The sequence below is a fragment of the Euphorbia lathyris genome, chromosome 10 (assembly GCF_963576675.1).
Source record: "Euphorbia lathyris chromosome 10, ddEupLath1.1, whole genome shotgun sequence".
Classification (NCBI taxonomy): domain Eukaryota; kingdom Viridiplantae; phylum Streptophyta; class Magnoliopsida; order Malpighiales; family Euphorbiaceae; genus Euphorbia; species Euphorbia lathyris.
Genome location: NC_088919.1, coordinates 6872754 through 6884238, shown reverse-complemented (window position 1 = coordinate 6884238; position 11485 = coordinate 6872754). Strand labels below are relative to the sequence as shown.

The window sequence follows — 11485 nt, the reverse complement described above, 5'->3', positions numbered from 1 at the left end:
GAGAAGACAATTTGATGATTAATTTCTCCAATTGACCCAACATGTCAACTGTTGTGCGGATTTAACGAAAGATAAGTAAACAAAGAATTGAAACATAGATTTTCGTGGTTCAACAACGTTGTGTTGGCTAGTCCATAGACAGACGGATAATAGTATTTATTAGGAGGCGGAAAATCAGATTACAAATTAGGTTTATATAATAGAGTATTTATAATACCCACGATATCTAACCTAAACCGAATTGGAACTCACGATGTCCCCATGATGTCAAATCCAAATAGAAAACCTAAACACAATACTAATCCAAATAGGAAACAAGATATACGATGTCGAATCCTGCAAAATCCCGTTGCTTCCTTCCTATCGTAGTTTGTTATACTGATTCAAAGCATTACAACATCAGTGTTAGGGAAAAATTGCTCTTGGATGTTTAAAAATAAAACAGCACAATTTTATACGTTTGGAGTAAAATTGCTTACATTATATTCTTTATTTTTAAGGAGTTGAATACTAATGAATAACTTTAAGAAACTCCGTATGATTCAGGACGGAGAAATACTTACATTTACAAGGAATATATAAAACTAAAGCATAACTCCTAAAAAACTTCACTAAAACATATCGTGTCCTACATCAACAATTCTCAAGTTTTCGCCGGCGTTTTCTTGCAGGAACCACCATGGGCCTTTTTTTGATATTAACCTGTTAAAAAAATGAACTTTTTAATATCAATTTGATCCTCCAACTTTATAATTTTTTAATAAATTAATCCAAAATCATACATTGTTGTCATTATCAAAATTTAGCAAAAATGTCATGTTCTCAACTGAAGTAATTGTAAAAGTCATTTTGCAACAAAGTTATCATTAGGGATGTAAACGGGACGGGACGGGACAGGGAATGCATTTCTCATCCACGTCCCCACGAGTTACAGACAAACTTATCCCCATCCTTGTTCCACGGGGAATCTCCGTACCCACGAGAATCTCCATTTTCCATTTACGGATATTCCAAAAAAGTTATCCACATTCCCCATCCCCTAATCTCCGCAGGGAATCACTGTTCATGTTTAAAAAATCAGTAAAGACAAAAACGTTTAAGAAACAGAGATAAAAACGTTTAAGAAACCGTGGCTAATAATACCAAGTATTAACAATCTTTCTTAAATCTTTCAAAGCATAAAAATAAACTAAAAATTGAAAACAACCAATCACCTAATTAAAATGTACTTCAATCATAAAAAAAAACAATTATCACAGGGAATAATCGGGGATCCTCATTAGGGATTAACGGGGCGGGCATACCTTTCCCATCCCTGCCCCATCCCTATCATGGGGGATAAAATTATCCCCATCCCTATCCCACGGGGATTCCCTATAGGGAATCCCCGCCCCATTTACATCCCTGGTTATTATGTGAAGTAAGTCAAAGGTAAATTACACTCATGGCCCCTCAACTTTTCCCTACTTTCATTATAGTCTCTGAACTCCAAAACCGGACATTATTACCCATGAACTTTGCAGTTTACTAACATAATGACCTATTTTATCCTTGATCAAAATAACCATTCCAATAACATGTAATATTCCATTATAGATCTTATGGAAATATATTCTAAGCAACTTTAATTCTTGAACGCTTTTGAGATCATTTAGAAAGTGATTGTTTAGAGAGAGAAATATCTGAAAATAGTGATTTGAAAAATCGAAAATGATAGTTCTATAGGAAATTTGGTTCTAAACAACTTTGATTTTTGAACTTTTCATTTTGAGGTATTTTGAGTTATTTAACTATAAAAAAATGTCATTATGTTAGTAAAGTATAAAGTTCAATAGCCAAAGTGTTTGTTTTCGAAGTTCAGTAGCCATAAAGTTGTTTTTGAAGTTCAAAGGCTACGAGTGTAATCAGGGACGGATCCAGGAGGAGCGCTTCAGCATCCACTGGTCACCGGAAAACACCGAAAATTCCATGGAAACTATGTACGAGGCTTTAACTTTTTTTATGTAAAAACACCCAAAAAAATATCAATTTAACATCCGTAAATCACGAGAGACTACCACAAACACCCCGTCAGTGAATTCTGAATTCGTTACCTAATATATCCAGCTACGGTCCGCAAGCCCATGAAAAGAGTTAATCCAGACCATACTCCAGAAAGACCAAAAATGGAGGGTGCATACACCATAAACCCAGATGAAACTGCCCCAACTGCCATCTATTATTTCATAAACATATACATGAGTTAGAGAAAACAAAAGCAAATGTTCGTTTATAATCTACGTTGCACGGAAACTCTTTTTCATTAGCGTTTCCGCCTTTCGTTTCCGTGCAACATAGTTTGTAATTCATGTTTCATGATTCATCCAGCTTACCATAGACCAAGCAGCATATGAAAAGTCTGATATTCCATAATGAAGACCGTCGAAAATGTACGCCAGAGCATTTATCGGTTGACTCCCGCTAACAAACTGTAAATTGATGACCAAATTTAAAGAATAAGAGGGAGTTGTTAAACTAAATCATGTAAAATCAAGCTCATCAAAGAATGAAAAACATTAAAAAGAGATTGTTTTCGCACCAGAGCTCCTGTTCTAACGATCGCGAGTACTTCAACGTCTGTGGTGAACAGAGTCGCTAAAGAACCAAATGATACGCCGAGTATGATGGCTAATGAAATGCCGGTAAATAATCCAGTCTGACGAAAACAGATAAACATTTTTTAGCTTTATGACTAAAGATCTGTGTTGTAAAAGTCGCTAGTCGGGCTGATAAGATCTCCGAAAATTAATCGGGATTAATTGAATTTGTATTTTTCCATTTTTTAGATTTATATTAAATAAATATTATATAATCGAAAAATATAATATTTGTTTTAAATAAATAATAAAATAGTTATTAGTTAATACTAATTACTTATATTATTTTTTACTAATTGTAATCTATAAATTGAGCCGATTTTTTCTGCCTAATCCAACTTAACCCGATATGAACCGCCTAGGGGAAGAAAATCGAGCTCCCAACTTATGCCGACCAGTTATACAATATCGGTTTTAGTCGCTGACTTGACCGATTTTTATAACACTGCTAAATATATATAGTTTTTGAAAGGGATAAGGTCCAAAAATACCCTTACATTGACAGCCAGGAGCGATTTTACGCATAACGTCTAAAATAGCGCAATTTTACCTTTAACGTTAACAGGCAAGAGCTATTTTACCCCTAATGTTGTTATGGGTAAAATTGCTCTTGTCTGCCAACTTTAGGGATAATATTGCATCATTTTAGACGTTATGGATAAATTTGCTTCTGACCGTTAACGTTTGGGGTATTTTTTTTGCACCTTATCCTGTTTTTGAAAAGTAGAAGTAAAATTACCTTCAAAGCACAGAAAGCAATTTCTTTAACTCTTCTGTAGTCACCTTTTGCAGCAGAACTTGCAATCAGGGCCTGCAAATGATGAATTTGATCCTTAAACTTGTCAAGCAAGATCAACTAGGTCCAAAATAAATTTTGCGTATCAAAAGCAGAGTCCAATCGTCCCAAATATAGCCGTGTCAGTATGCGATTGATTGGAGCAGATGTTATTTTTGGACTAATTTGCCAAAAAATATGAAGTTGAATGACCACATTGTAATGCAAAAGTTCAATTCAGGATTTGAAATTTAAAAAACTTTATGAAACTTTTCGAGTTACGTTTCAAAAATTTAAGAAAATCCCGGTTTCTCAGAATGTCGATAGTCACCTGACTGGATGCAGCTTGAGCATCAACAAGGAGTGAAACAGATAACCAGACTTGCAAGCATATTTGATGAGCTGCCATGGCAATTGCTCCCTGTCGAGCAGCCATAGACGTACTTAAGGTTATCGTCATGACAGCGGCTAGAGTCCGTCCCAAAAGGAACCCACCTAAGGAAAATCAAATACCTTATAGTTGAGAATGGCTTTTGCAGCTACATAAAATGAAAGTTCAACTGATATGAAACAAAGCTTGATTCTTTAACACTCACCCGATCTTAAATAGCCACCGAACTGCAAACCTTTTGCGCTGGGAAGTGACAACGGTGTCCGCTTATTAAGAAACCATACCATCAAAAAGCAAACAATGTATCTGTCATATTTGAAACATAGTTATCATTAACGACGCACATTATATTAAGGCTTAATACATCACCAGCTCGCTGAACTTGTCCATACAAGTAGATTGACTCCCTGAACTTTGTTAGTGTCTCACCAGCTCATTAAACTTGTATATTAGCTCGCTGAACTTTGCAAATGTCTCATCGGCTCTCTAAACTTGTTATTTCGTAACAACTAAATACAAAAACTTATTAAACCTAAATTCTAAAAAATACATCTTCATCTATTCGAGAGATCGAATGGATGAGGATCGAGAGTTAGAATTATGGTTTTTGTATTTAGTTGTTACGGAATAAGCAAGTTCAAGGAGCTGGTGAGACATTTACAAAGTGCAGGGAGCTAATCTACTTTTATGGAAAAATTTAGGAAGCTCATGATACGAAATAAGCAAATTTAGGGAGCTGGTGAGACACTAACAAAGTTCAGGAAGTCAATCTACTTTTATGGACAAGTTCAGGTAGTTGATGATGTATTAGGCCTTATATTAAAATTACACGAGAAAAGAACAAAACCAAATGTTAAAGCACGTACTGCGACGCAACAGTAGAAATTGCAGCACCGGTTACACCCAGGCGAAAATAGTGCATTAATAACGGAAATAAGAACACAGCAGACAAATTTCCAAGTCCTGCAGCAAATCAATCTCCCAACGTTCGGTCAGAGTAATAAAATGATATATTGAGAATCTATTTCGAAGCATAAATACTGAAATACGCTTAACATTTTAGTTTACTCGTTACGAAAATTTCTCGAGTCGAGCATAAATTGTGCTAAATCTACAACCTTTTGTGCTCTATTTGCAAATTTATAAAAATCTAATAACTTTTTTTCTTACTATATCAGGTCATACATCTCAAGTTTCCTCCATCATGCTGCCTTGTACTCTTAGCTATCGTTCTTGCAGACAAAGGCGACTAAACCAATTTGCGTGGGGGCATCTTTTCTGTATTATACATTGAAGTTCAGGGGCTCGTGGCGACTAAATCTAATGTAAGTTCAGCTCGTTAATCATATGGTTACATACTTTATAGACATTTCAAAAGGGAGACACTTGCCTAGACATAAGACAGGAGTCTTCGTGTCCTTGAAACCGCGGAATATGCCTTGAATGGCGAGATAAAGAACAACTGCAGGAGCACCAATTGCTCTGAGTTTTAGAAACTTTTCAGCTGCAATACGCATAGGCGAAGCCTGTTCAGAAAAACGAATTAGAAATCCAGTCTCTAGACGGAAATTGTGTATATAATAGTAAATTTTATCGTAAGACAGTTTAATTAGCAGTGTATTGGAACGTATAATACACTGCTAAAGATACTATCTGCCAAAGGTCATGCTTTTAAGGACCAAATTTTACGAAAAACTGAAGGGGTTAAATGCGCCATTTGTCATTGAATTTTCATGGTTGTCTTAAAATAGTCACTCATCTGTCTAAATAAAATCATTCAAACTTTGTATTTTCTCTCAATAAAGTCACTACAGCGAGTAAAAAGACACCGGAAAAGTGACGTGGTGGCCACATCAGCAGCAGTCAACTTTCACAATTGACTGAAACGAACGCGGCTGCCACCTAGATGACACATTGCTGCCACCTAGATGACACATGAAAATTCAGGGACTAATGGTGCATTTAACCCAAAACTGAAGTAAAAAGGCCATATATGCCAAAACTGAGGTACAAAGGCCAAAGTGACAAAATGCGCCAAGTACGGGGTTTTTCTAGGGTTCAATGCATCACCGGTCACCGAACTTACATGGTTGTTTTAAAATTGTCACGCATCTTCAATTTGTCTCAATAAAATCACTCAATTTTGAGTTTTGTCTCAATCAGTGATTAAAAGGGATCGAAACGATGACATTGGTGACACATCAGCATAAGTCAACTCATATCTCTTACCAAAACGACAAATGGAATCCACATAAGGTGGCAACCACATATCTGTTAATTTTATAAAAAAATAAAAAAATAAATAATTTTTTTCATAAAAATAACCACACGACAGTCATGTCATCATTCTGATGCCTTTTAACCATTAAAATAGCCGGAGTGACATAATTGAGACAAAACTCAAAGTTGAGTGATTTTATTGAGACAACTTGAAGTTGAGTGACCATTTTGAGACAACCATTCACTGACCAACGGTGCATTTAACCCGGTTTTTCTGCTATTAACTATGTATTATAATGTATTATTTTTTTATTACTTACAGACGATATCCCCATAACGTTGAGAAATGTTCCGGATCCCAAATACATTGCTAAAGCCTCAAATAAACCAATCCCAATTGCTAAAACTAAGGCTGTAGAGACTGAAGGCAATGGCTTTCTTTCAGTCGTCTTATCGTTGAAATGGAGATCATCTGTACATCAAACAACTTCAGATTTAAACTAAAATGTCAAACTTTCTAACCATGAAATGTGTACATTTATTTAGTAAAAAAATATTTATACGCACCCGTAGAATTCCTCGAAATATCTTCAGCCACATATGAAGTTGCAACACTAAGGAGCGGAATATTGAAAACCTTTGAAACGATATTGAATATTGACATGGAAACTCCTGCTGATGCTAACTCCAGAGGTCCTTTTAAAACAGGTTTAAGATCTTATTTAGCTTCAAAACTGAAATATGATACTGAATATTGAAATTGATTCGAAGAGCTGAACTTGGAGGATATAGTTTGACCCGAAATAATAAATTTGGACCCTTTTAGACATACATTCTAAAATTTTAAACACATATAGAGAATAAGGATGAAATTCAAAGAAGGAAAAATATGAATTTAAAGAAGAAATTTTAGTGGTTATTTTAAATCTTGGAAATTAGAGTGGAGGAGACGAAGTGGAAGCAAAATTTTGCACGTTGACTTCAAAATCAGTAATTCTTTCAAATTTTAGGATAAAGTCTAAATTTTGCACATATGGAATGGTAAAATTTTGCCCCCAATGTGTCCAAGAAGGATAAATTTTACCCATACCTTACAGAAAATTTGAACATACTAGTTTGACTGTTATTTGACTGTCACATAGGACTTTCCAAACAAGTTTGTTTCGTCTATAAATTGAAGCAGTTTCGTGCAGTTTTGTCAGGTGGTTTGCATACTTCATTTTTTATATTTTGGCACGTTTTTGTAACTGTTTGCAACACAGTAAACATTTTTAGACATAATTGATGATTAGAAGGTCGGGTAATTAGAACCAGTGGTCACAAAAGTTTTGATTATGTCTTCAAAAAGTTACAAAAGTTTAATTTCTTTCATTAAAATCACTTAAGTTTGTTGTTGTCCCAATAAAGTCACTTTCAACGTTTTTTAGTCATCTTTTTGCCGAAATTACTCTGACATCTCAACATCATATTAGCGCCACCTAACATATTAAAAAAATGTAACTATACATTTTAATGGATAATCCATATGCAACGTAGGTTAATTTGTAGTTAAAATTTTAAATGACAATCCTTATTTATTTAGGTTAATTTGTTGTTAAATGTTTTTTATTATGTCACATGGCGTTGAGACATGTGGTTAGATGTCACATAATCAACTCCAACAAAAAAATGATCAAAAAACGTCCAAAGTGACTTTATTGGGACAAAAAGAAATTTAAGTGAATTTATTGAGACAAATTAAACTTTTGTGACTTTTTGAGGACATTGTCCAAACTTTTGTGACCGCCGATACTAATTACCCTTAGAAGGTCTGATGTTATAGTTAAATAGTGAATTAAATTACAGCCAACCTTTTAGTGTCTGGTAGGGGTAAAATTGATGCTACTTAGAAACATTAGAGGCAAATTTTCACTTCCCTAAAAACAATAGAGGCAATTTTGGATCACATCCCGGTTTTTTTTTTAAGAATTTGGGCCTCCTTAGTCGAGGGGCCTTGACGGTCGCCCCTCATTTTACCCCTCAGGGCCGACCCTGGTTTGACCACACGCCTTTTAACAGTGCGTAAGGAATTACATGGGGTCAAACCGACAAATTGTGGCAAGTACATTAGTCAAAATTTTATCTTTCGCCCTGTCAAAAGTATTATCCTGCAAACGACATCAATGAGAGCGAATTGAAACCAGAAAAAACTTACCTAATCTACCAACATAAGCTGTTTCCATGAGTTGTGCTAATGGTTCAATTGCCTGTCCAGCAATTGCCGGTACCGAAAGCATTATAAGCTCCATTTGAACACTTTGAGGTGAAGACTGACTGGTTTCCGAGGGACTCGTTGCATCGCTGAGAAACAAACCAGAATTGCAGTAAGTAAAGCTTTGCACATTCCATCATCAAGGAGACAATAAAATATAGATGTTCACAACAAATGATGCAGTAAAATCCATCAAATACGAGTATATAAAGTCCGGGGCCAATTAGTACATAAAGTCCTGAAAAGACAAATTTAGATATCCGCTCGCTCCTATGTTGCACAGAAATGGAAACGGAAACTGAAACGCAAATGGACACAGAAACATTATTTCTAGAAAATTATAGCTAGGAAACAGTAATGGAAACGTAAAAGAAACTGCAACGGAAACAGATACAAAATGCGGAAATGCAATGAAAAAGAGTTTCCGTTCAACATTGGCTGCTCATATGCTCGAATCGAAGAATTCACCTATGTGCCAAACTTATCTTGAAGTGGAAACATGAAGCTAGGGATGTAAACGAGGCGGGGCGGGGCAGGGATTGCATTTACCATCCCCGTTCCCCATCCCCATCCCCATCCCCATCCCAGCGCGCTAAACTGGGAAAAATTTATCCCATTCACCGTTTACAGATGTTCCAAAAACGTTATCAACTGTCAGAGATTAATATAAGATCTATGATTGGGCCTTAACTATCTGCTTGAGCTTTTAGTTCAAATCCACATTCCCCATTCTCCGTCGGGAATCACCGTTTATGTTAAAAAAAAATCATCACCTTGAGCTTTTAGTTCAAATGGTTCCATGATATCCACAATGGGGAATCACCGTTTATGTAAAAAATCAGTAAAGACAAAAATGTTTAAGAAACAATGGATAATAATACCAAGTATTAACAATCATTCTCAAATTTTCCAAATCACAAAAAAAAAACTAAAAATTGAAAACAACCAATCACCTGGGGAATAACCGGGGATCCCCCCGATGGGATTAACAGGGCGGGGATACCTTTCCTCATCCCCGTCATGGAGGACAAAATTATCCCCATCCCCATCCCATGGGGATCCTTATCAGGGATTCCCGTCTCCATTGACAGGGAATCCCCGCCCCATTTACATCCCTACATGAAGCTATTTTTACTGTAGAAATTGAGGAATTAATCATAAATTGGCAAGTTTAGCATCTCCATTTCATATTTAATCCGAAAAATATAGATGAAAACAAATAAACCACAAATGAACAAAGTGTTGTTCAACTTACAAAATTCCCTTGCTTAGCAAATTCTCAGTGTTTGGACCTAACCTTCCCTCCAATTCCAACCTTCCCTCCAATTCCAAACTTGGCAGAGTTGTATCAAAATCTGAAGTTTGAGGTTCACTGATTGATCCACAACATTTAATGGCATCATTGAAGCTTTCTCTTCCTCTCTTCTTCCTCAAAACCAAATAAGCACCATTGGGAGCTTTAATGGCACCTTCAATTGCAATAAATCTTCCCCATTTCTTGATAGCTCTTCTCTGGATTTTTCTCCCACAGACTCCATAAAACTGTGCACTATTCACTTGAGTAACGGTCATATTTGCCAGTAATCAGATTGGCCTGTAAAACCCCAAATAAGATGCAAAGTTTGTAAAGTTATCAGAAAAAATTGGAGAATAACTCCTCTCTCCTTGAATTCTGTGAAGGGCTGTAATCGAGCCAAGCCGAGCTTTGGCCTGCTCAAGCTCAGCTAGTCAGAAAATTAACGAGCTCGAGCTCGAAATCGAAATCAATATTCTGTTCATGAGCTTTGTTCGCAAGTAGTTCATTAATTCAGTTCATGAACTAGCGCATTAATTATTTTCATTAATTATATTGATTTGAAATTTCTTTAACACAGAATTACTTAGTTTTGAAATCTATAAAATTAAAGTTCTCATAAAACTACTTTGTTTTACATTTCCCCCTTCTGGAAATATTATTAAAGGCGGCCTGGTGCACTATGCGTCCCCGCTGAGTGAGGGTCCGGGGAGGGTTCCCACCAGAAGGGTGTACCGGGGGCAAGCCTTCCCCTGCCAATTTATTTGGCAAGAGGCTGCTCCTAAGACTCGAACTCGTGACCTCTTGGTCACACGACAACAACGTTTACCGTCGCACCAAGGAGAAATATTATTATTGAGAAAAAATGGAACCAAAGCATGTTCATAAACATTATAATCGAGCTTGTTCATGAACGAATAATCGAGCATGTTCATGAATGAATAATCGAGCATGCTCCCGACCTAGCAAGCCGAGATTCGCCGAGCTCAAACTCAGGCTATTTTACAAATAGAGCCGAAGACCACCAAGCGCTCTTGAGCAGCTCGGCTCATTTACAGCCCTAATTATTTGCTACTGAATTCAAAATGTTTTTTCTTTCCATGACTAATTGACCAAAATCCAAAAAAAAATTGAAGATTTCACCCCAATATTATATGATAATCCATGATTAATGCTTAAAGAACAACTAAACCAACTGCATTACAGTAAATTTGGCTGGTTTGTAACTCATAACATAAGTACCAAAATTGGGGAAAATACAAAACTTGTTGAGCTAGCTATCAGAAAACCCCAATTCGAGAAACACCATTTTCATTTTGCTTAATTAACGGTAACAGAAACAACATTGAGCAAAAAAGCTGAGACTTTACCTCTCAAAATGGACAGTTTGAAGACCAGAGAACCGCAAAATCGGAACTGAAAGAGAAGGCTAAAGCATCACAGATTTATCTCTTCAATTTTGAGAATTGATTACATGGGATGAGATGAGGAAGCGGGTAATTTGATAGAGTTGTTGAAAAAGAAAGTGTTGAAGCAACACATGGGGAATTTAATGGTTAACCACTTGAATGCATCATGGTCCCGTAGATAGAGCATAGAGGTGATTCAGACGGACAATACTCTGATTCTATCCTTTAACACAATCAATTACTGTCTGCTCATCAAAATAGGGGAAATGGAAAAAATATATGATTTGACCCTTTTATTTCCCATCATTTGTTAATTTGGTACTTAATAAGGTACCAATTTAGATCTCGATAATGTAACGCGATATGTCATTCATATTATTTCGCTAAGTTCTTATTTCTCTTTCTATGTACAATTGACACGTTCCGTTATCGATGTCTAAATTGATAATTTTTTAAACCTAAGCCTATATTAGAGTTGAGGGCGAGCATTGGTGCAACGGTAAACGTTG

At 36.0% G+C, this 11485-nt stretch overlaps 1 protein-coding gene across 1 annotated transcript; it reads right to left on the bottom strand.

Moving 5' to 3' along the window:
• Positions 1-429: 429 nt before the first annotated feature.
• LOC136209757 (protein DETOXIFICATION 45, chloroplastic-like) lies at positions 430-11222 on the bottom strand. The gene is made up of 14 exons (XM_066001340.1): positions 10938-11222; positions 9529-9867; positions 8217-8362; positions 6590-6718; positions 6343-6494; positions 5193-5328; positions 4669-4765; positions 4008-4108; positions 3743-3906; positions 3376-3447; positions 2579-2695; positions 2373-2468; positions 2094-2215; positions 430-702 (listed from the first exon to the last, which is right to left on the bottom strand). The coding sequence occupies exons 2-14, from the start codon at positions 9843-9845 to the stop codon at positions 612-614; spliced, it is 1740 nt and encodes a 579-aa protein (XP_065857412.1). The 5' UTR covers positions 9846-9867; positions 10938-11222; the 3' UTR covers positions 430-611.
• Positions 11223-11485: the final 263 nt, after the last annotated feature.

Coding starts and splice junctions, on each gene's coding strand:
- LOC136209757 (XM_066001340.1), bottom strand. CDS start 9,845: ATGACCGTTACTCAAGTGAATAGTGCACAGTTTTATGGAGTCTGTGGG. Junction 6,719..8,216: donor AGCTTATGTTGGTAGATTAG/GTAAGTTTTTTC, acceptor CTGTTTTAAAAG/GACCTCTGGAGTTAGCATCA. Junction 4,766..5,192: donor GACTCCTGTCTTATGTCTAG/GCAAGTGTCTCC, acceptor GATTTGCTGCAG/GACTTGGAAATTTGTCTGCT.